The sequence below is a fragment of the Trachypithecus francoisi genome, unplaced genomic scaffold, assembly GCF_009764315.1.
Source record: "Trachypithecus francoisi isolate TF-2019V2 unplaced genomic scaffold, Tfra_2.0 Lachesis_group20, whole genome shotgun sequence".
In the NCBI taxonomy this organism is placed as follows: Eukaryota; Metazoa; Chordata; class Mammalia; order Primates; family Cercopithecidae; genus Trachypithecus; species Trachypithecus francoisi.
Genome location: NW_022681466.1, coordinates 53,408,684 through 53,433,518, shown reverse-complemented (window position 1 = coordinate 53,433,518; position 24,835 = coordinate 53,408,684). Strand labels below are relative to the sequence as shown.

General features: G+C 51.3%; 1 protein-coding gene across 8 annotated transcripts in view; it reads right to left on the bottom strand.

Moving 5' to 3' along the window:
* KSR1 (kinase suppressor of ras 1) overlaps positions 1–24,835 on the bottom strand; it is a 177,247-nt gene that overhangs the window by 36,430 nt on the left and 115,982 nt on the right. For all 8 annotated transcript variants that reach the window (XM_033184347.1, XM_033184351.1, XM_033184355.1 and 5 more), the window contains 4 exons: positions 13,011–13,158; positions 7,257–7,716; positions 4,698–4,702; positions 1,821–1,881 (listed from right to left, as the gene is read on the bottom strand). In XM_033184347.1, coding sequence (XP_033040238.1) covers positions 1,821–1,881; positions 4,698–4,702; positions 7,257–7,716; positions 13,011–13,158 — 674 coding nt within the window. The remainder of the gene's footprint in view (positions 1–1,820; positions 1,882–4,697; positions 4,703–7,256; positions 7,717–13,010; positions 13,159–24,835) is intronic.

The window sequence follows — 24,835 nt, the reverse complement described above, 5'->3', positions numbered from 1 at the left end:
TACAATGGAACACTATGCAGCAAGAAACTAAAACAAGGACGCTCTTTCTGTGCAAATGGAATGATCTCCAAGTCACATTGTCAAGTTAAAAAAGTAAGGTACAATAGGATACGATCCCATTCACATCAAGTTCAAGTACAGGAAAAAAACTCAGCTATGATGATAGAAGTGAATAGTAACCACTGAATGGTAGCACTGTCAACTAGGGAGAACTAAAGGTAACTTTTTGGGTGCTGGAATGTTCTTCATCTTCATCTGGATGGTATACACAGGTGTGTATGAATACATGCATACACATACACACACATAGTTGTGCATTTTGCTCTATATAAATTGTATCTCCATTTTTGGAAAAAAACATTAGATTGTGTATAACATATGCAGTATTTGAGTAAAAAATAAAGGGGAAAACATATATACATATTTGTTTGTATAAAATATCTCTAGAAGACAACACACAGCTAAGACCTCTTTACAGAGGGGACTGAGGAGTTGGGGACAGGAACAAGAAGGCAATTTTCTGTTGACGTTTCAACGTATCAGTGTATTTTCAATCCAAAATGTAGAACATTAAAGAAAACACGAAAGATAGATTTGAAGGAAGGATGGGGGCTGAGTGGGTGGTGTCCTCCAGAAAAAAAGCGGAAGGCTGGTCCACAGGGTGGGGAGGCCTAAGAGCAGAAATAACTCATATTTTTGGAAACACAGATTTTTTTTTTTTAACGTATTGTATATCACAGTAACAACAGAATGAATGCCAACAGTATTTGGGAAGCAGTTGGTAATGCATCCACTAACACTAGCTCATTTGATTCTTATGCCCATGCCAGGGAGTGAGGCAGGTCCAGGATTCTTAGTGTGCAGCCAAGGAAACCAGCTCAGAGAGGTCAGGTGATGTTCCCAAGGTGCCACAGTTGGGATGCTGTGTAACAGGGTCTGGATCCCAGCTCTCTGAACTTAGAGTTACAGAGCTTCTCTGTAAGAAATTCCACTGGTCCAGCAGAAGCCAAAAAAGGCCTTCAGCACAAGGGAAAGAGAAGAGGCTCTGGGGACAAACAGCTGGGTTTGAATTCTGCCTTCTGCCTACTACCGGCTGTAAGATGCCCCAGACGCTTCTGCAAATAGGGTTAACGCTAAGCCTCACAGGATTTGGGAAGGATCACAGATACACTGTGTAGCAGAGATCCATAAATGTTACTCTCTCCACCCAACAAAGATGGGAGCTTCTGGTGGCACGGGACACCCAACTGCATGGAGTGCCTTTTAAGGAGTTGCAATCTGGCCTCCCCGAGATGCAACCAGGTCTGTGGAGGCTCACACATGCACACGTGCTCTCTGTTTCCCTCACTGGGTTTTAATTACTTCTCATGTCAAGACTGCAGGTGAGGGGAGCAAGAACCTTAGGGGTGGGGCCCGGGAATCTGGATTTTCAACAAGCTCTACAGCGGACTCTGATGTGTGGCCAGTTTCAGGACTCACGTGACATCTCACGGGATGCAGGGGAAGCTCCTGCGACTCCTTCCCATGACCCTGACCCTATTTCTCCCGGGACCTGTGTCCTGGGAAAGAAGGAAAGTGTTTTCCCTAAGCAGAGTGAGGAAGAGACCCGAGGAGGTGCAGATGACGGAGCTGCAAGTCCATGTGGCCACCCTGGCAAGGCAAAAGTTCCAGGTAAGTGCAGGGCCATGTCCCACAGATGAAATGGACAGACCCGTCAGAGGCAAAGAGCTCGCTGAGAAACAGTGACCAGAACTCCCGGCCCCATGTGGGTTCCAGCCCGGCTCTGTGCCCTGATCCCCCTCCAGGCCCGCTGTGCCTACCTGTGTGTAACCGACAGCCCGATATCCCTCCGTACCATCTGTGGGGATCCATGCGAGACATCTGCGGGGAAAGAGGCCGGATGGGCAGGCTGAGGAACTCTGCAGGCGACAGCTCGTGCCCGTGACTTCCTAGTTCAGAGACCACAGGCTAGAGGGGGGCGCAATGGTTTATTACATAAGCATCTCCCTGATCTATATCCATCAACACAGGAGCAGGCCAGGCTAGCCCAGTGGCATGGCATGGCTCCCCTCGCCTCGCTTGGTCCTCTCGCTTGGTCCTGGCCTCTGAGGATGGCTCAGTCAGCTGCCCCTGTGATGTTTCCAGCTGAGGAGCAAGGCAGGCTGGAGAGGCAGAAGGCAAAGCCAGAGTGAGGACAGAAGCTTCTATACAGCCCAACCTCTTGCAACCTTTCACCCACACACCACAGGCCCCCAGTGTACAGGGGCTCAATTCTGGGTACTTCTTGGTAAATGGCTGAAGCTGTCTACCTGAGGTGGAGAGCCGAGGCTAGTCAGCCCATCCAGTGCCTTTCCAGGCAGAAGCCCCTGGAGGATATTCCTCTGGGAGAGGCCACTGCCAGATCTGGGCAGACAGAGCGAGGACAAGGTGAAGCTTTACCACATTCTCACGTGGGCCAGCCCCACCCAGGTATGAGCCTGAGCCTCTGGGGACTTCTTGGGCACCCTCCTCTGCTGAGAGAAAGGCCATACACTTTGAGGTGCCCCTCCTGCTGGCCTTCCTGGAGGGCGCTCCCTCTCCCAGCCTGGGATTTCCTGTAAGAACAGGCATCCCTAGTGCAGTAGACAAACTGCTGGAAGCACTCGCTCCACCCACCAGCAGCCCACACATTCAACTCACGCCCCCATACTCAGCGCCATTGCCTCCCAGAGCCAGCCCATGGGTGGGCTTCGGGGATCCGGGAACCCTCTGGACTGGTTCAGTAGAATGCTGTAGGCTTTTCTCTGGAAAGAAGATCTAAGACTTTCATCCAATCATCAAGGTGACCTGTGACCCAGAAAGGTCAGGAACACAGTGCTCTAGTGTGGCCATCTCATGTCCTCTGAGTCAGAAGGTCCCCCGAGGGTGGTCACTGCCCTCCTCAATCCCAAGTGCTGGTATAGCACAAAGCTGGACTCATGAAGTGCTGGTTCACTTAAGGCCAAGTGCCACATAAAGAACCTCCACGAGAAGGGCGTGCTGGAGGTACTGAGTCCTCCCACATCAAGGAGGGCTGGATAAGAACAATCTATCTCACCTGCAGCTCTCCCTGGCACATCTGCCATGAGGCTGACTTGTCCCAACTTCCTCCTGGGGCTCACCCCACCCATCAGCAGCCAAGGCCACCAAAACACATGGGGATGGCTGGGCACCGTCGCTCACACCTGTAATCCCAGCACTCTGGGAGGCCGAGGCAGGAAGATCACCTGAGGTCAGGAGTTTGAGATCGGTCTGGCCAACATGGTGAAACCCCGTCTCTATTAAAAATACAAAAATCAGCCAGGTGGGGCGGCGGGCACCTTTAATCCCAGCTACTCGGGAGGCTGAGGCAGGAGAATCGCTTGAACCCAGGAGGCAGAGGCTGCAGTGAGCTGAGATTGCACTACTGCACTTCAGCCTGGGTGACAGAGCGAGATTCCGTCTCAAAAGAAAACAAAAACAAAACAGAACAAAAAAACACATGGGGCTAAAGGCGCCAGCTGCCAGCCTAGGAGAAACAGACTATGTTGGAGCTTCAACCAGTTAGCGCCAAAGACACCTATGATCTGCCCCATCTTCTGTGGGCATGGGCAGTGAGGTGGTATGTGTGCCAGGCACCGCCTTCGTCTGATCTGCATGGAGACACTGGCCCTGAAGGCCTAACAATCTCACTGCTCCAGTCCCCGTGTTACCATAGCAATTGGAGGATGGCAGGGCTGGGGCTGTCCTAGAGATGCGGGTGTTGAATGGTTCCTCCAAGGTTCTGTGAAGGGCTCTGGGAGTTTCTGCCGGGGCACTAAGGGAGGGAAGTGTAGCTCCTTTCTATGCTCCTCTTGTGCCTCCCTGGGGTTCCTGCAGCCAGCTCCACTTCAGCATAGTTCCTGCATGCTGCACCCCTCCTCATTCCCAAGACCCCACCCACAGCTACGTGACTCTCCTTAGCCAACTCGGGATAGTACAAAAATAAACTCCTATTTTGCTCAGGCAAAAACCAGACATCTCTGCATTTCCAGACAATTAAAAGCAGACTCCAGAGGCACAGCTGTCTCCCTCCACTCTGACTCATGAGCGAGGCCCCACAGCAGAGCCACGTGCAGGAACGTGCTCCCAACCTGGAGGTAGGGGTCTGAAAGGGGGTCAAGGGTTGCCCATGTGTCCTCCCATCCCAAAGGGGCAGACCTCCCATCTTTTCGGGCCTCATTCAGAGTTGTGCTGCATTTCTGCCTCCAGGAATGTCCCTCTCTTGAAGAGTGGGGTCCTGGGACATCAGGTGGGGTTCTGGGGATGGCTAAAGTCCAGTGAAACCAGGCAGATGGCACCGCCTTCCCGGGGGCACTGCTTTATCGTGGCAGCCCAGCAGGCCAGAGTCCCTGCTGGAGAGTCTCAGTGGGGAAGGGCAAGGTGGAGACAGGGCTCTTCATGGGGCTGCCCATGGGCCGAGATGCGCTCAAGGTCTCTGCTTCTCAGAGACAGCCGCCAGCTGGGCTGAAGCCAGCCAGTCACTTTAAGGCCACCTGTCTTAGGGCTATTTCCTGAGGCGGTCACCAGCACCTCTGCTTCTGGACTATGGAGAGGCTGAATGGGCTAAGAGGGGGGTCAAAGAGGTCCACCCCCGATGGCGACAGCAACGCACACACGACTCCCAGGTGGTAGAGGGGATGGAAATGAATCGCTCTTACCAAACCTGGAGGAGACAAAAAGCAGAGAGGGGGATTACGTCACCATGCTGGCTCGGCGCGTTCCTAGAACATTACCCTTGGGCGGGAGCAGGCAAGGGGCTGGGATGCAGGACTCTGAGGCCTGGCTTGAGGCCAGGCTGGCTGAGTGACTGTGGGAATCCCTGCAATCTCTGTGGGGACATTTCCTCAATGGAAAGGACTAGAAGGGCATTTCCCGGGCCTCCCCAGGGGACACTGAAACTCAGTGCTGTGCACTTTAATACATTAGCTTTCATAAGCCTCACCAGCAACCAAGCATGGTAATTAGAGTTCAGCCCATTTCACAGCCAAGAAAACTGAGCCTCAGGGGGCTGGCTGAGTAGGTCACATGGCTCATAGTGGGAGAGCCTGGCCCAGAGCCAGCAAGAAAAGGGGTAAATCAGCTGGAGAGACCAGGCCTGGTGGCTCACGCCTGTAATCCCAGTACTTTGAGAGGCCGACGCAAGTGGATCACCTAGGTCAGGAATTCAAGACCAGCCTGGCCAATGTGATGAAACCTTGTGTCTATTAAAAATACAAAAATTAGCCAGGTGTGGTGACTCATGCCTGTAATCCCAGCTACTCAGGAGGCTGAGGCATGAGAATCGCTTGAACCCGGGAGGCGGAGGTTGCAGTGAGCCGAGATTGCACCACTGCACTCCAACCTGGGCAGCAGAGCGAGACTCCTTCTCAGAAAAAGAAAAAAGAACTATCAGTTGGAGAGGGTGTGGCTGGACAGGAGGGCAGAGATAACAGCCATGCAGAGCAGAGGTAGCCCCTGAAAGGAGAGTCAGGCAGGGACACACCTTGAGCCTCCCCACGGGGCTGCCACTGCCCGCAAGAACACATGGAGCTGGAGGAAGCAGAGCACTCAGCGGTCACCAGAACAGCGAGGTGACCTGAGCGTCATGTCAGTGCTGGTTCTGGTAACTCTGCAGGGACTGGACTCAGAATCCCAGGGTCTGAGGCTCAGTCACTGGCTGGAGTTTGAGGCTAGTTGTATCATCTGCCTGAGGCTGTGTCCCTGCCACCTTCCAGCATGGGAATGAGACCAGAGCTCTCCTAATGCTCTTCTTGGGAGAAGACAGAAACAGAGGGACTGGGTTGAGCCCACAGTGAGGCGTCCTCTGACCCATGTTCGTGTGGCCATCATCACTGCATTCTACAGCCCCTTCTGGGTGGGACCCAGGCCCCAGCAGGACAGCCCAAGAGGGAACAGCAGGGTCAGTGACACCTGGATCTCTCCTCCTTGGGTGGCACACTCAAACCCATCGGAGCTGTCCAGGCTCCATCCCATAAAGGACCCGAACAGCATGTACTAGGAGAGGGGATCAGGCCCATTCCAAAGACTACTCCAAGGCCCAAGATACACCAGAGCCCAAGGAACCCCCTAGAAAAGGGGTGCCCTTATCGCTTCTAGACCTTTTGGCTAAGATCAAGTGTAGAAAAGTGGTGCCCAGGCTGAGGAGAGAAACCAGGTGCCCCAATCCTCAGGGGTACAAGAAGGTAAGAGGCACCCAAGGAGAACACTCCCTTTCTTTCTGTGCTGCCCACAAGGGTATATTGACAAGGGCAATCCTTGTAATAAAAAAGACAATAATCTAATGCCCATCAAGAAGGGGACAAGATAAACTACACAATGAAATAATATGAACAAGTCAAACAAATGGGGTTTAAATAATTATAGACATATACAAAACTGCTAGCCTGGTTGGCTCCTGAAAGGGGAACCATGTGACTGAATAAAAATGGTGGGGTAGAGTTTTCACCGCGTATCCCGAGGAACCACAGAGCTGCTGCACTTTGGATTGTGTGACTGTCTCACTTGTTCAAAATACATAGATAGAAAAAAATTTTAAGTCAAAAACTAAACAAAAGAGTAAAATATTCCAAAATTTACTGACATAATGTTCTCAGAGATACCAAAGGAAGTTGAAAAAACAAGTCATGGGACAGAGTAGAAAGTATGGTATCTGATAGTCACTAGTGGTTTCCACCAAATATTCCAGTTCTCTCCTCCTGGGCGTGTGGGCAAAGAGCACAGTTTCATTCTCCTGTTCAGGTTGGGCCAGGAATGGTGAGTGGAACTTCCAAGAAGGAGTACTCAATTGCCAGGGTATGACATCTGGAACTCACTTTTCCCTCTGCCACCGTGGCCAGCAATGCTCAGACAGTCTGGGCCCGGAAGGAGGCTGACCCATGATGGACAAGATGGACAAGGCGGCATAAGCAAGAAACAAATCTTTGTTCCTTTAAGACCTGGCAATTTGGGGATATCTGTTATTTCCATGTAACCCGGCCTACCCTGACCCATACGTGGCATCACGTCATGTGCACGCACGTGTACATACAGAACCAAATCTAGAAGGATTCAGGCCACACTGCTGAAGCAGTCTGAGGAAAGGACTGAAAGATGGGGGTACCTTTTACTTTTGACTTTACATGCTTCTATAGGGGTTGATTTTATTAGTCTTCCATGTATCTTTATAATTAGAAAACCACAGAGGGCACTTTTGGTAGCTGCCCAGAAGGAGCACTCACCTCATCGAGGAGACCTCGTCAATGCGGTTCCCCAGCTGAGACTCGTGGGACTTACTCCGGGTGAGCGTGGGGAAGCTGGGCAGCAGCTGGAAGACCTTGCGGCTGGGTGGGGGGGGCGTCCGCGGTGGCTTCAGCTTGGTGTGCCGTCGCAGCTGGGGTGTGGTGGGCGGGGTGATGAAGCTGTGCAGGGCACGCGGGGTCAGCCGGCCGCTGGCATGCAGGGGAATACAGGTATCCGAGAGGCCCTCACTGAAGCTGGGGGTGGGGGAGTCTGAGGCAGGCAGAGCTGACACGGAGATGGAGCGTGGGCCCTGGGCGCTGTTGCCTGCTCTGCCCAGCTGGGAGCTCCCCAGGGGCCAGGGCAGGCTGGCTGGTGAGAGGGTGTCCGTGGAAGGCCCCGAGCCACTTTCCCGCCGTGCATCCAACGAACTCCAACTGGAGTCCTCCTTATGTTCCCCTCCTGTGGACCAAGACGTGAAGTCACAGATGGTCGGGGCTGGAAGGCATTCACAAGGAGATGGCTAGGAGCCAGAGATGTTCAACACCTGGTGTGAGGCTGCACTGTTTCTTAAGGGAAGGCTTCAACTACCAATCTTTACCTGGTTTATAAAGGCTTCTCACTCATGCGCACACATTATCTAGCCAACCACGAGGCCCTCGGTGCAGATACTACCACAGGATGGGCATCCCTAATCTGAAAATCCAAAATCCAAAATGCTCCAAAACTTGGGAATTTCTGAGCATCGACATGACACTCACAGGAAATGCTCATGGGAGCACCCCGGATTTGGGGATGGGGAATGCTGAACAGGTAGGCATAGTGCAAATGCTCCAAAATCTAAAAAAAACCCAGAATCTAAAACACTTCTCGTCCTAAGCATTTCGAATAGGGGATACTCAACCTATATCTGTTTCATAGAGGAGGAAGCACAGCTCAGAGAGGAACTGGCTCGTGCAGGGCTCTTAAGGGCAGGTCTTGGGGAAGCAATCCAGGAAATCCACCCCAAAAGTGGGTGACCCCAGAAACTGAAGGGTTGACCAATCTTTAAGAGTTAGGAAAGGGGGCCGGGCGCGGTGGCTCAAGCCTGTAATCCCAGCACTTTGGGAGGCCGAGACGGGCGGATCACGAGGTCAGGAGATCGAGACCATCCGGGCTAACATGGTGAAACCCCGTCTCTACTAAAAAATACAAAAAACTAGCCGGGCGAGGTGGCGGGCGCCTGTAGTCCCAGCTACTCGGGAGGCTGAGGCAGGAGAATGGCGTAAACCTGGGAGGCGGAGCTTGCAGTGAGCTGAGATCGGCCACTGCACTCCAGCCTGGGGGACAGAGCGAGACTCCGTCTCAAAAAAAAAAAAAAAAAAAAAAAAAAAAAAGAGTTAGGAAAGGGAAGCTGGGTATGTGAAGGAAAGAAAAACTCCACTTTAAGAAAATTCAAACATTGGGACAAGGGGTTGTTCTGAGCATCCAACAGCAAAGTGCCCCAGGGCTTGTGAAAAAAGATCCAGGAAGAAAGGGACCAATAGCCACTTTCTTCTTCGCCAGCCTTTGAGTGACTGTGGGCTGTCCCTACCATGACCCTCTCTGCCTGAGGCCCCTGAGGCTTGTGTGGCTCTGTGGGGCTTGAGCTCCAGCCATTCAAGCACATGCTGGATGCTGGGTGGAAAGGCCTAAAAAGACCCATCCTTGTGCTTGAAGAGTCGAATGGGCGTGACAGGCACATAACACAGTATGTATGCTCTGTGCCAGGACAGAGACACACAGGGGACCCTGCAGAGGAGCAGACTCTAAATCAGCTGTGGGGGTGGAGAGAGGGAGTATACCAGGGAAGGTTTCCCAGAGGAGGTGGCACCTGGGCTGAGTCAACTATGGAAGAAGGTAGAGAAGGAGCACCAGGCACAGGGAACAGCATATGGGAAGGTAAGGGCATATGGCACCTTCTGGTCACTACAAAGGGTTCTGTGTGCTGTCAGAGGTAAGGACAAGCCAGGGAGAGGCAAGGGATGACGTTGGAGGGGTCAGCCCAGCGGGGCCAGATCAGGAAGGGCCTTGAATGTCTTGCCAAGAACTTTAAATCTCATAGTGAATTGTAATCCCAATGTTGGAGGTGGGGGCTGGTGGGAGGTGACTGGATCATGGGCATGGTTTCTCATGGCTGTTTTAGCACCATCCTCTTGGCTTGGTGCTGTTCTCGTGAGAGTGAGTTTAAAAATGTGTAGCACCTCCCTGCCCCCTCTCGCTCTTGCTCTTGCTCCTGCTCTTGCTCCTACCCTGTGGGACGCCTCACTCCCCCTTGCCTTCCGCCATGCCTGGAAGCTTCCCGATGCCACTCCAGAACCAGAAGCCGCTATGCTTCCTGGAGAGCCTGCAGAACCATGAGCCAAGTAAAGCTCTTTTTAAAATAAATTATCCAGTCCTGCAGATCACGAGGTCAGGAGTTTGAGACCAGTCTGGCCAACATGGCAAAACCCCATCTCTACTAAAAATACAAAAATTAACCAGGTGTGATGGTGCATACTGGCAGTCCCAGCTACTTGGGAGGCTGAGGCACAAGAATCGCTTGAACCCAGGAGGCAGAGATTACAGTGAGCCGAGATCGTGCCACTGCACTCCAGGCCGTCTCATAAATAAATAAATAAATAAATAACCAACCCAGTCTCAGGTATTTCTTTACAGCCTGCGAGAAGGGACTGATGCACCTGTGTTGCACAAGCCCGCCCTGCCTCCCTCCTCCCTCCAGCAATGCCTGTTCTTCTCCCCAGTGTACAGTGGAGGTCACTGAGACTCAGGGAGGTCACAGACACTGCCCAAGGCCAGACATTTAAGAAAGTGGTGGGATGGGAACTGAAAAGTTCGGTCTCAGCACCATGCTCCCCGCCGCACCCCCCATGATGCTACTGATTCTGAATAACCTACAGCGGAACAGCTGTGGGAGGTAACAAGTTTCCCATCATCAGAGGTGGTCAAGCCACTTATCAAGAATGGGCGGAAGAATTAGCCTTCCCAATTCACAGGTTTCTTTGTACATCCCACCCCCTCTTCAAACACCCCTCCTCCCACCTGACTGCAGTGACTTTCTATTCAGGAACCGACCGGACAGGAGCTGCTCAGTCCCTGTGCTCCCATACCACTTGCTCCTTATGAGCTGTAGCCATGACTAACACTGTAGCTCATAGACTGGCCTATTGGAGGCACCAGCCAGGTTTCTTGTTGAGCAGATGAAAGAATGAATTTCATGAATCTATGAGCAAGCCCGCCACCAAAGGAAACAAGCCCCAAATTTGCAAGTTGCCTATTGAATCACCACTGCTCTTGGGCGCACTTGAGGATGGCCAATGGGTCCTGATGTGTGCACTGACACCAGCTGATTGGCAGTGGGTGCTTGAGAATGACACTAGAGTTACCACAGAAGCATCTGTGGGTTAGTGATATCTGCCTCGGGTGAAGGACTAGGAGGATCAGCAGGAATGTTCACCTCCTATTCACCAGCACAGACAACCATCCTTCACTCACTATTTTTTTTTTTTTTGGGGGGGGCGGTGAGATAGGGTCTGGCTCTGTTACCAAGGCTGGAGTGCAGTAGTATGATCTTGGCTCACTGCAACCCTATCTCCCGGGCTCAAGCCATGCTCCTACCTCAGCTTCCTGAGTAGCTGGGATTACAGGCACACACAACCACTTTTTGCTAATTTTTGTATTTTTTGTAGAGACGGGGCTTTGCCATGTTGCCCAGGATGGTCTTGAACTACTGAGCTCAAGCAATCAGCCTGCCTCAGCCTCCCAAATGCTGAGATTACAGGCCTGGGCCACCATGCCCAGCTGCTCACTCACCTTTCTTTAGACCAGAGATTGCAAAGGAAATGACTTCAACACTTTCTATCACCTCATAGGCCTCACACTGAAAAGAACATCTAACACATGCCAGGCTCTGGTCTAAGGACTTACGTTAACTCATTTCCTCTTCACAACAACCCTGAGAGAGGTGTTGTTATCACTGCCATTTTACAGATGAGGAAACTGAGACACAGTGAGGTAAAGTAACTCAGCAAGGTCCCAAAGGTTCTAAGTGGCCGAGCAGAGTGCTGGGCCCAGACAGGGCCCAGGCGGTCTGATTCCATAGCCCATCCGTACTGTGACTAGACTGCTTTCACCAAGCCCCAAGGGGGTGCAATGAAGATGCTGTGATGCATGATATGATGGGATCACTGGTATTCAGCGGATCCCAGCAGGTGCCTGTGAAGTGCAGCCAGCACTGGGCAGATGAAAGGCCTGTGTCCTGGACTGTGATGGGACCAGAACTCTGCTGGGGATGCAGAGGAACCACAAGCTGAGACTAAATGAGAGAGAAGAAACCTAGAAAATGCTTCTTCTTCAGGGGCCTCCTCTAGGGCCTGCTGGAATAGGCACCCTCTGAACAAGAAACCTGAGTTCAAAGCCCAGCTCTGCTCCATGCCAGGTGTGAGGCCCCAGATGACTCATCCAACACCTCCAGTGGTCAGAGAGGTCTCAGCTACAAAATGAGCTCACCACCACCTCTTACAACAGTGTGGCCACAATATGTGTGTCACACACCTGGCACACAGTAGGTGCATAAATTAGTGGTCTCCCTCTCTTGGCATCTAGGACAAGCGGACAGCAGCCTTCATGACACAAATGGGTCACTACCACTTAAAAGCTGACTCTTTCAAAATTCTTTAAAATCCAGACATAAGGAGGAAGGAAAGAAGGGCTGACAAATTACCCCAAAGATCTCAGCTTGGGTGGCAAGCATGGGGACAAACCAATCGCCATGATAGCCCAAGGTTCAAATCCTGGCTCAGTCACCGACTGCTGTATGCCCTTACCCAAGCCCCTTCCCTCTCTGGGCTCAGTCTCCTCCTATAATATGTGGGAACAAGAACACCAGCCACATCTCTGTTGTGTTTATTTTCAGCATCTGCCGGGAGACGTAGCAGGTCAAGATTTTCTGAATTGAGTGCAACTTTCTACACTGTACCGTGTTCAAAGGACTTGATACAATGAGGGCAGAGAAGAAATTAAGCCCGATCCTCTCTGGGAAGAAAAAAACCAGGCAGAATACAAACTTCAGTGCCTTCCTTAAGCCTCAGGCAGACGGAGATAAGACAGGGGCCTCAGATAATTAAAAAGCAGGCCTGATTTCATTCATGAGGCATATTTTAATGCCTTATCTATGTGATAGTGGGAGCATTAAGTCAGGCATTTGAAGCCGTTTCCAAGGCAAGAATTCCCAAGGACCTCGTGGCAAGGCCAGGATTACACACTTTGCCTGGGACAGCCACATACAAACTCCCAGCTAAAAAGCCATAGAGTTTCCCTAATCACCCTTGGCTCAGGCCCACATCAGCGTGTGCCTTCTGAGCACAGAACCCAGCCAGCAATGGGGACAGGAGAAGGCGGGGAGAGCGCCGGGGGCTGGAATGTGGGAAGCTGGCAGAGGGTACACAGAGCCTTCCACAGAGAGGAAACCATGCCAGGCCAGCCCAGCAGACAGGCCTGGGATTTCTAAGCATGGCTGAAGCCCCCTCAGATTGGGCCAGGCCAGCCCCAGCAGGACCCAGAGCCCTGAGGACCCTGGGAGAGCTTCTCAGGAGGCTGTGAACATCCAACCCTGGCCTTTCCAGGCTGCCCCAGAAACCCTGGGCCACGCTTGCCCCGCTCCATCACCCACCATGGTGAAGGCCACAGCCCCCAGGGCACCTGGCCAAGCAAGGGAGAGGGTGGCAGGCCCCACGTACCCAGGCCTGTCACCTTCCGCAGGCAGGTGAGGGCATACTGCAGACGACCACACTCATCCCCGCTGGCCCCGCAGCGCCGCAGCGTCTCCTTCACCTTGGCCTCGTTCATCTCCAGCAGGGCATCCAGCGTGAGGTCGTGGGGGATCTCCTGAGGGGACAGAGGGACAGGCAGAGAGGCGGTGAGCAGTCGGAAGAACTGGGAGCCCCTCAGCCTCAGGCTGGCCTCCTGCTGAGTGGCAGGGGCCAGCTGCTGGCTGGGCCGGCCTCTGACCAGAGCCACCACGTGCTTGGGGACACAGGCAGAGCTCCCTGGCCCCCACCCTCCAGGCTCCCAGAGACAGCAGCTGAAGCAAACTCAGTAGGGGGTGAGGGGAAGAAGTAAAGACCAGAAAGGTTTGGACGAGGGCATGTTGCCCAGCTTGTTTCTTCTTACTCCTCTGCACAGAAAAAAACAAAACAGCGAATCATAACAACTTTTTAGGACGACGAGTACTTCAGACAAAGATGGCCCTTCACAATTTTGTTGTATCTGAATCAGACAAGAGGGATTTCAAATCAAACTGGCTTAAGAAGGAAGGATTTAAAAAAAAACCCTCGCCAAACACTGCGGAGGCACTAACTGCCCCAGCTGATTTCCGTCAAAACTTTTCACTGGGCCCACTGGACAGCTGGAGAAAGAGGCTCACAGAGATTATGTCACCTGCACGAGGTCACTAGGCCACACGGTGAAGAAAGTGGCAGGTAGAATTTTAAGGTGGTCCTGTGACCTTCGTTCCCTGGTGTTGCTCCTGATCATTTTACATTACAGCAGTCTCTCTCTTATCTGCAGTTTCAGTTACCAGCAGCCAACCATGGCCTAAAACTATTGAATGGAAAATGCCAGAAACATTCCAGAAATAAACAATTTATAGTTTTAAACTATGCACCATTCTGAGTAATGTGATGAAATCTTGCGCCATCCAGCTCCGTCCCACCGGAGGCGTGAATTGTCCCTTTGTCAGCATCTCCACACTGTCTCCACTCCCGGCCTGTTTGTCACTTAGGAGCTGTCTTGGTTATTAGATCAACTGCCACGACCTCTCTCCACGCAGGCACTTTATCATCTCACATCATCACAACATGAGGGGTGAGAACAGTACAGAAAGTAAGGTATTTTGAGAGAGAGAAGAGAGACCACATTCCTGTAACTTTCTTTTTTTTTTTTTTTTTGAGACAGAGTCTCGCTCTGTCGCCCAGGCTGGAGTGCAGTGGCTGGATCTCGGCTCACTGCAAGCTCCGCCTCCCGGGTTTACACCATTCTCCTGCCTCAGCCTCCCGAGTAGCTGGGACTACAGGCGCCGCCACCTCGCCCGGCTAGTTTTTTTTTTTTGTATTTTTTAGTAGAGACAGGGTTTCACCGTGTTAGCCAGGATGGTCTCGATCTCCTGACCTCGTGATCCGCCCGTCTCGGCCTCCCAAAGTGCTGGGATTACAGGCTTGAGCCACCGCGCCCGGCCTGTAACTTTCATTATAGTATATTGTTACAATTGCTCTATTTTGTTATTGTTGATTATTAATCTCTTACTGTGCCCAACTTACTAACTTTATCAGAGGTATGTATGCATAGCAAAAAACATAGTGTATATACCCACACACACTCACTCATACACACACACACACACACAAACACACAGTACTATCCATGGTTTCAGGCATCCACTGAGGGTCCTGGAACATATCCCCTGCAGATAAGGGGGGATTACTATATACAGCAAAAGGGAAATTATCCAAGTAGGCTTCATCCAATCACAAGAGCCCTTTAAAAGCTAAGGGTTCTCTTGAGCTGGTAACAGAGAAGTCAGAGACCTGAAGTGTGAAAAGAACTCAGCAGACTTTGAAGGAGGAGGGGAATGGGGTTGGCCTCTGGGAAAAAGAGTAACCCCTGGCTCACAGCCGTTGAGGGAATGAGGACCTCAGACCTCCAGCCACAAGGAAATGGATTCTGCCAATAAACTGAATGAATGTGAAGTGGATTCTTCCCCAGAACTTCCAGGTAAGAGGAAGGCCTGGCCTACACCGTGACCTCAGCCTTGTGAGATCCCAAGTAGGGATGTAAGCAGAGCCTGCCTGGATTCCTCCACCTAGAGAACCATGAGCTGATAAGCGGGTGGTGTGTTAAGCTGCTAAATTTGTTATGAAGCAATGGAAAATACAAAGAGTGAATGTTTGAATCAAGGCCGAGCGGACTTCAAAACTTGTGCCCTTTCCTCTCATCAAGGAGGGAGGAAACCTCTCCAGCTCTGACTACTTTGAGCCACATGACACTGTCAGAGGCATTCGAACCAGAGCCATTCCATCTTGAATAGGGACTAGGTAAAATGAGGGCGAGACCTGCTGCGCTGCATCCCCAGGAAGTCAGGCATTCTTAATCACAGGGTGAGACGGGAGGTCATAAGAGACAGGTCACAAAGACCCCATGATAAAACAGGATGAGCTAAAGAAGCTGGCCAAAACCCACCAAAACCAAGATGGTGACCCAAGTGACCTCTGGTCTTCCTCACTGCTCATTATATGCTAATTACAATGCATTAACATGCTAAAAGACACTCCCATCAGCACCATGACAGTTTACAAATGCCATGGCAATGCCCAGAAGTTACCCTATATGGTCTAAAAAGGGGGAGGAGCCCTCAGTTCCAGGAATTGCCTGCCCCTTTCCCAGAAAATTCACAAATAATCTACCCTGGTTTAGCATACGATCAAGAAATAACCATGAAAATAGCCAACTAGCAGAGGGCTGCTCTGCCTACGGGGTTGCCATTCTTTTGTTTTTCCACCTCTCTAATTTTCTCTAAGTAAAACTTGCCTTCGCTTTACTCCATGGACTCACCCAGGATTCTTTTTTGTGCGAGACTCAAGAACCCTCTTTTGGGATCTGGAATGGGACCCCTATCCAGCAACAATACCAAGCCTGGGACAAATATAAAAAACCAATGGGACACGACTCTGGTCTCAAGTGGCCTGCAGCCAAGTGGGAGGGGTGACAGACATTTAAACAGGTAACTACAATGCAGTAAGATGCGCACCAGAGCAGAGAGAGTTCAAAGAGCTATGGGACCAGATCAGACTTTTTTTTTTTTTTTTTTTTGTCTTTAACCCTTTCTATATTTTCCAGATTTTCTATAACAGAGAAGGCCAGACATTCCACATCAAATGACTGCTATAAAGCTCACAGTTCTTGAGAATCTAAGCCAATTTACAATGATTTTTAGCAAGTTGTGTCTAACTTTACTTTTAAGGACGAATTTTATTGTCATTCCATTTACATGCTGTAATTCTTTGCCTCAAGCGTCAAAACTAACCCTGATGAAGATACTGGCTGAGTCCTAAGGGTATGAGGCCCAGCCCATAACCCTCTCTCCCATAGCATGGCTGGAGCTAGAGGCCTGGCTTTTTGTTTTTGTTTGTTCGCTTTTTACTGTACCCGCTGATGGCAGATGCTTTTATAGCTTGTCAGTATATTCTTCAATCTTCAGGGCTGTAGGCAAGAATCACATCACCATTTAGAAGGATTCACACCAAAATAAAACCAGACATATAACTGTACCAAGAAGCTTATCACTGGTTGGCCAACACCCGGTTACCTTCCAGAAGACAAAACTAAAGTGTCACAGGAAACCACTGATGAGAACAGCACCAGCAGGGGAGGCAGATTAGACAAATGGTGCCATGCAGAAGCTTCTATTCAATCAACGTGTCTTGCTTTCTTTCCCTTAGCCTGTCTTCCATTGAAATGAGGTTTGGATATCTTTGCCCTCATTTGACTGTGAAGAGCACCTTGGCAATACCGTCAGGGCAAGCACAAAAGCGACCTTCACCTTATCTGAACAAAGCAATCCTCTACTTCTCTGGAAGGGTGTCCTCCGTTTGTTTCTCCACCACATACTCCAAGGCTGTGATGACTCAGTAGTTTCCCCAGAAGATGACAGAGACATTTAATGGGGGCGGAGAGGGAGCCAGGCTGAGGAAACCCAATCTTCCACCTAACTATAATACAAACAGAGATTCTTTTTCTTTTTATTCCTCTCCTACTCACCCATACCAAGTTTCAAGTTCTTAAACATAATAACTACATTTATTATTACAAACTATTTGCCAGAACAGTATACCCGGGGCTTTGTATATGTTATTTTATCTTTAATCAACTCAGCAAGTAGATGGAGTTAAGTCCATCTTATTGAGGCTCAGAGACTTCACAGCTTACCAAGTGGCTAGGCAGAATTGAAACCCACGTGTGCACGATTCCAAACCTCCTCCAAATATTCTATGCTGTCGCTTGTTAACCTGGCAAAGACTTGGGATACAGCAGCCACCTTTCAGGGGAAATTGTTTTTTTCCAAGTAAACTAATTTCTACCTACTTTCAGAAAACAGAAGTGAGGTACAGAAACAGCAGGCTTGGTTACAGCTCCTTTGCCTTATTTGAACAAGGTTCGAACAGTTGGCTACATTTGATTGGCTAAAACTCGGTGACTGGCACAAGTGTAGTCTACAGCGTTTTTATACCTCCACTTGTTATAGTTCATGATATACAGAAAAACCTTTAGGCTGAACTTAAAATATCTAAGGAGGCAGCTCTAGGCTAAACTTGATTTAACACACTTCTCTGCCTTTTTACTGGATAAAAAACCCAACGGCAGCAATGGCAATGCTATACAGAAACTCCCGCTTCCCTCCCTTGGTGTTGGGGCAAGGGGCAGGCAATGGAGGGGCACCAGACCTTCTGGTTTTAAAGAAATATGAATTTTCATTTTTAAAGGGCTAGCTTTTACATGGTGATAACTAATTCAAATCTGTGCAAACAAAACAAATTATGTCCATGAGGAACACGGGGTGGAGGAACATGCGGGGATCCTATGGGAAGAATCTGATGCCTTCCAAGGTTAATCTGATCAGTGAGTTATGTCTAAAACTTTATTTCTATAGGTAAACAGGGAAGGATGCTGGCTCAGTAGCAAGTACTCCAGGGGCTCGGCTTTCTCAGTGAGGGGCCCACCCTGGAAACAAAGTGCCCGGCCTCCCATCTCTACAACTGACTTTGAGACCCAATGTTAACTTAATCAAGAAAGGAAAGCTAGGCCGGGCGCGGTGGCTCAAGCCTGTAATCCCAGCACTTTGGGAGGCCGAGACGGGCGGATCACGAGGTCAGGAGATCGAGACCATCCTGGCTAACCTGGTGAAACCCCGTCTCTACTAAAAAATACAAAAAACTAGCCGGGCGAGGTGGCAGGCGCCTGTAGTCCCAGCTACTCAGGAGGCTGAGGCAGGAGAATGGCGTAAACCCAAAAGGCAGAGCTTTCAGTGAGCCGAGATCTGGCCACTGCACTCCAGTTTGGGCGACAAAGTGAGACTCCGTCTCTAAAAAAAAAAAAAAAAAAAAAAAGAAAGAAAGGAAAGCTACTAGGAAGGTCTCGTGGCTGTGAAAGCCCCTGCGAGGCGCCCTGATATCTCCCCGTATCATGACTCAACAGTGCCCCAAAGCAGCTCAGCACTCCCGAAACCTCACACATGGATATGACTCGCTCACCCAAAGTGACAGGCATAGCCAAGTCTGATTTAGGAGGACGTGTCAAAGCAGAGTAACTCACAACTTTCCTGGATCATCTGTAAACCAAAAACAAATTAGGGAATCAGTTTTGCCACCTGCTGAAGGTGAACTCGCAGGTGAAGCCACTCTGAAACGTTCTCAGGTCTGAGAGGCCCCAGTGCCCCAGGAGGGCATCCCATCTCCCAGGAGGTGCCCAGAAGATGCTAACTTGTCTCAAAGCCAATGGCAAAAGGCCCCTCTCTCTGCCCATACCCCAAAGTTCTGGAGAGCCTGGCTGGGAGTCCATACTGCTTCCAGGAGAATTACTGCCCACCCCAGCTTCTGTCTAAAAAATAAAATGCGGAACTAGAAACCAAGAACGGAAGACACGGATGCCCAGACCATCATAAGAGATGCCCAAACCATCTTGAGAGATGCCCAGTTCCAGCTCCGACAAGTCTCAGGGTTAGCATGGGTGCACACAGGTGGGGAGGCAGGAATGAGGAGCAGAGTGACAGCGTCAGAGATCACTGGCTTCCTGCCTCTACCTGTCTCCCTCAAACCAGGAGATATGTTTTCCAGTAGGGGGGATTAAGTTATTCTTTCTGATAATAATTGGAGAGCAGGGCCAGTTGAGCACTGAAGTCACTCCCAGTCTGTGACAATCCAGTCATGTCATTAACAGGAGACTGCTGGTCTCTGTTCTCTCCAGTGGAGGGTGAGGACGGGTTTGGCCAAAGTGCTACCCCCTCCCCCAGCAGCTGGCAGAGGCTGGCATCACAGGCCATGCTGGGTAAGCCGGCAGCTCAGGGCCAGTTAGGTATCAAATGGTATCCAGGGATTTACTAGCAGCCACGGGGCTGCCTGGGGTCTATACTTAGAAACCCGGGCCAGCTGACACTCAGAGACACCACACTCCCTGTGGCCAGTCAGGTGGACCAGGAAAATGCCAGGGGCAGCACCGCTGCTGTCCTGGCCATGTATACAAACACACTGCACTTCACACAAGAACACAGATGAAAGCTGGGTTGAAGGAAGATCAAGAAGCAAACCCAGGTCCTGTTTCTGTTCAGCTTTGCACCCCCAGAACATGTCTCAGGCAGGGCTGCTGGAACACAGGTCCATCTGCGGAACCTGGATCACTGGCATGTATGGGCAGGTGCATCCCCCAGCCTCCCTGGCCGTGATGAAAGCGATCCTTAACCCCAGACCCTTCCCCAGGAACTGGTCAGACCAGAGAGGCCAAAGGTGAGCTCCTAGAGCCCTGTGAGTGGTGACATAGGACCCTGCACATCCCTCTGAGGCCAGAGCTCAGAGGGGCTGAAAGGAGAGAGAGAGGAGCAAGTGGAGAAGGTTTCTACGGCAGCTCAGGCTGGCAGCCACATGTCTCAAATTGGCAAGGGAGCACCTGACAGCTGTTCCTCCTACCTGCACCCACTGCTGGGGTTGATGGAGAGGGAGGAGTGAGACTTGGAGAGTAACAGTCAGATATTCTGGGAGGCAGAGGAACGGCTGAGGCAGGTCAGGCAGCCTCCAGGGGTTTCCACAGAAATCAGAAGAAAGCCTGGGGATGCTGGCTTTGCTTGTGGCCAGTTCTGGGCCCAGCCTCCTCACTACCCCACCCCTGGGAAGCAAGGAGAACAAAGCTCCCTCCCGGGAGAGTCAGTCAGTTCCTTGAAGGCAAATCCCCTCTCAACACCATTCCCTGGAGGCCAGCACAGTGAAGGAAAGAGCCAGACTGGGTCCCCACAACGCCCCGACCTCGGACAAGTCCCCACCCCTCTTTGGGCTTCGGAATTCCCATTTATAAAATGAGTGGCTCTGCCTAGAGCAAATCAGTGGCTCTCAATCCGGGTTGTGCCCTGGGATTTTCCAGGGACTTTAAAAATGAATCGCAATGCTTGGGCCCCACTTCAGACTGGCCAAATCAGAATTTCTGGAGGTGGGGACCATGAGGGCAGACAGGCGTTGGGGCCCGTCGTCTGGCTAAAGAAGCCCAGGGCAGAACAGGTCTGGGGGACAGCTGTGCTCAGGAGGCCACATTCCTTCCACTGACCTCCAGCCCAGCCCAAGCTCAGAGCTGTCCCAGGAGACGTCCTCTCCTGTGCCCAGGTCCCTGCCTCCCTCTCCACAAAGCAAGTAGGGGCTCACATTGGGCAGCCGGGCTTGAACTGGAACCTTTGGGATTGGCTTTTTCTCATGTATGCATTGGTACGCCTGGGATTGAAAGCTTGTTTAGAAAGAAGGTACAGTGGTGGGTGTGGAGGAATACAGGTCAAAGGGGAGAAGGAGATGAGAGGGGTGCAAGAAAGGGCGATAAGCATTTATTACACATCTCTCCTGCGTGCCAGGCACTCTGTCAGATGAACCACAGAGGTCAGCATATGCAATCCTCCTAACAGCCTGAGATGGGAGATAAGGCTGAGAGAGGGCGGGTAACTTGCTCAAGGTCACACAGAACAAGGACATCTCAACCCGCCACCAGCCAGCCCTGGTGTCCACCGCCTTGCACTATGAAGTGAGCCCTTTTTCCCAGGGCAGCGTTTATTTGCCACCACTGGCATCACAGGTCACATCTGACTTTCCAGACCCCACACCGCTCTATCCCTGGGTCCAGCTAGGGTGAGCTCTGGCAGTGGAGTTTAAAGCAGCTGCAGGAGGCTCCTCCAAGGTCTCCACGTTCCCTTTTAATCTCACTTAGCCTCCACCCCAGTCCTTCAGAGGAGGCTGACACTTTTCAACTCTGCCTGGGACCAGATTCTAGCTTTCAGCTGCACCCACTGTCACCACAGCCACCACTTTTTCTCCAGGCCAGCCCACCCTCCTGGAAAGTTTGTCCTGTGGCTGCCTCCTTGCTCTCCCTATCAGTGTGGAAAGGCCCCATTCCTCCTTCTATAAATCCAGAGACTAGGCAAACTTTTTCTGAAAGCCACACAGAGTCTCTTCAGCTTTGTGGGCCACATGGTCTCTGTTGCAACTGCTCCACTCTGCTGCTGTGGCACCACAAGAGCCACAGACAACGCGCACACAAATGGGTGTGGCTGTGCTCCCATAAAATTTAACTATGGATAACTGAAACAAATTTCATGTAACTATCACGGATCACGAAATATTCTGTTGTTTTTAATTCCTCCCGCCAGTTCAAAAATGTAAAAAACATTCTTAGTTCACAAGGCTCTACAAAAAATGGTGCTGAGCTGGATTTGGCCCATGGGCCAGAGTTTGGCAACCCCCAAACACACAGCAACGCTGTTGGGCTCCCCCTCCTGGTGGCCCTGGGCCTGGCTCCTCCTCCTTTCCCACCTCCCCACCTAACCCCCAGCACACAGCAGGACAGGCTTTCGGGCACAACCACATCTTGTCAACTTTCTCTGCATCATCAACACACACTTCTAATACCAGGCTCCTGTGTGAAAATGGCCAGACGTGTCCTGCATTAGAGAAACACACACAGGTACTCCAGCTTTGGGCACTGGTGTATCTCCCAATTACTCCCAAAATGTAGAGAGATGGGGAGGCCTTTACAGGGTGGCTTTCCCTACACCCAGGATGTTTTGTAACATTTTACAAAATACATGATTGTAAAATTTTACTTTTTTTTTTAAAAAAGAAAACAGTATCATCCACAAGATCCACACTAGAACTTGAGTCAAAATGAATACATTAAATTTTTTAAATGTTTAAAGAACATTCAAAAGGAAAAGTGGGGTCAGGATGAGACATGGGAGGGTGAGCCGCAGCCAAGGGGCTGCGTTAACCTTGGGTGACACTCAATTTCTAGGGGACTGGCAAATGAGAAAGTCCCTCCCTGCACAAAACAGGGCTATGTGCAGGGGCTAAAGCTGAGGGCCTGGGGTCAGAGGCCCTTTCTGGGACGGCAGCTGGGTGAGGATGGGGCTACAGAGGAGGGTAGGCACAGGACGTATCCCCCAACAGGGACACTTTTCCTCTATAAAAGGCAGAGCCCTGACAGCAGACCTCAGCTGGGACTATTGCCGGCAAACTGGGATGCGGTAATCCTATGAGGAGGGTGCCAGTGTGGCTAGAGATGTAACTCCCCATGGGGACCCCAGTTCTCCTGGGGGTCAAGGCACTGACAGAACTAAACGGGGGTTCCTGGGTGTGACCATGTCCCTGGCATCTTTACTGCTCCCCCTCCCCATTCTCCCCTGCTCAGACACATCATTGAAAAAGAGAATGGTCAGACGAGTCCCCTCCTCCTCCACACGCACAGGGCGAGAGCTCGGAATTCAGCCAGTGAGGGCCCTGGCGCCAGACGGCACCCAGACTGTCAACTAGGCCTCGGGCGCCAGCCTTGGAGTCTGGTGGGTCCCCTGTGGGGCCAGGAGCAAAATCACAGATGTCCTCCATGAGAGGGACATGCCCCAGTGTTCAGCACGTGAGGTCTGTCCTTTGGGGTGGTCTGTCCGTTCAGATGGGAGGTGAGCCAGGCCATAGCAAGTGAGCCCAGAGCTGGAGAGAGGAGAACCAGGATCCTCTGCCTAGGAACAAGAGCTGTCGGGTTTTGGAGCTGCCCCATGGGGGTCCAACTAGGAGACAGGCCTCTCAGGAGCTCCTGCTCCCCTCAGGCAGCCCCTGTGGTTTTCCAAAAACCTTGAAAACAACTCCTGCCCCACAGCAGCAACAGGCGTCAAAGCTATGGCAGCTCAACACAGCCCCTGAACAGATGGCCAAGGAGAAGCTGGGGAAACTAATGCCACAGCTACCAGGTTCTAGGGGCACGAAAGGGGCCAACGGATCTTCAAGGGGTCTGGAAGAAACCCCTTCTCTGCCGAGATCAAAGGCAGGCTCCAAAGGGAACTTAGGGATGATCTAGTCAGCACTCATTTTACAGAGGAGAAAACCTCCCTGGGTCACCCCAAACAATGGTGCCAAGACCAGGATCCAGGTGTCCAGACACACTTGCCAGTAACCAATGCCAGGATATACCATGCCCCTGGGAGGGCGCGCCAGTTTCCAGCAGGCATTCCCAAGTGCAAAGGTTTCATTCCTTCCAGGTTTTCTGCGCTAGTCCAAGAAGGGAGCCAAGGTCAAGATCTCCCTGAGGTCTGCCCTGAGAATCACCTCCCTCTGCCTAAGGGATGCCAAGCCACATGAGTGCCTCGTGGGCCCAGAGCCCTGTGCAATCCAGAAGCAATGAGGCTCTGGGCTCGTGGTCCCGCCTGAAGCCTAGCCAGGCCCTAGGCCTCAGTGGCTTAGAAGGTGGCAGATGGGTGGAACTCCTCAAGTCCATGTTCTTGCCCACTCCTACCCACTACCACTTTTTTAAAAAAAGAGACGAGGTCTCACTATGTCAGTCTGGCTGGTCTCGAACTCCTGGCTTCAAGCAATCCTCCTGCCTTGGCTTCCCAAAGTGCTGGGATTACAGATGTGAGCCCCACCCCCACTTTGGTGACAATGCACTTTTCTTCTTTTTGAAAGGAAGAAACAGATCCCACGTCACCAGTGACACCCTAACGCCCAGCCTGAGACCCACCCAGGGCCATGGAGCACGGATTCTTACACAGCTTCTTGACATATTTCCCCTTCTCACAATCAGTCTAATCATAAAAATAACAACTATTGGTATTATCACCACTCTGTAAGTAGCCTGGGCACAACAGCTTGGTAGCTAAGGAACTGAGCTTCATAGAGACTAAGTTACTCACCTTAAGACACCGCAAGCCCTGAGTAACAGGGCCTGGATTTGGACCTTGGTCTGTGTGACCCCAAAGTCAGCACTCCCAGTCTCTATAACCATCGGCCTCCCTGGCCTGGTCAACCAGAAGCACAGAGAGGTAGGGCTGGATCAGCCCATATAGCTCCATGTTCTTAAGCTCCCTGTAAAAAAGCAGCATGCTCAGAACAAGCATGTGTCCTACTCAAAAGCAAGAAATGACCAAACATTATTCACTAGAAGGATGGGGAGGATCTATTTCAGGAAGATTCTAACTGATCCCTAGTGAATTTATCACACAGAAGACAGTGAATGAAGTCATGAAACAGCCAATGAAGTCTGCCCCAACATGAGACTTCTCCATATGTGTTCTGCAGCCAGTTAGTAAAGCAGGGACTCAGAGCCCAGCAAACAGACTCAACTCCAGGGAGCTGTGGAATGGCCTCCTACACCCAGACCCCTGTGCCTACTTCGTAATCCTCCAGCCCAGGTGGGCTCACGCCTCGGGCTTCTCTTGGCATTTCCGGAGGTGGGGGCCCTGTGCCCCTGGACACCTTGGCCGTCACCCAGCTCCACAGGCGAT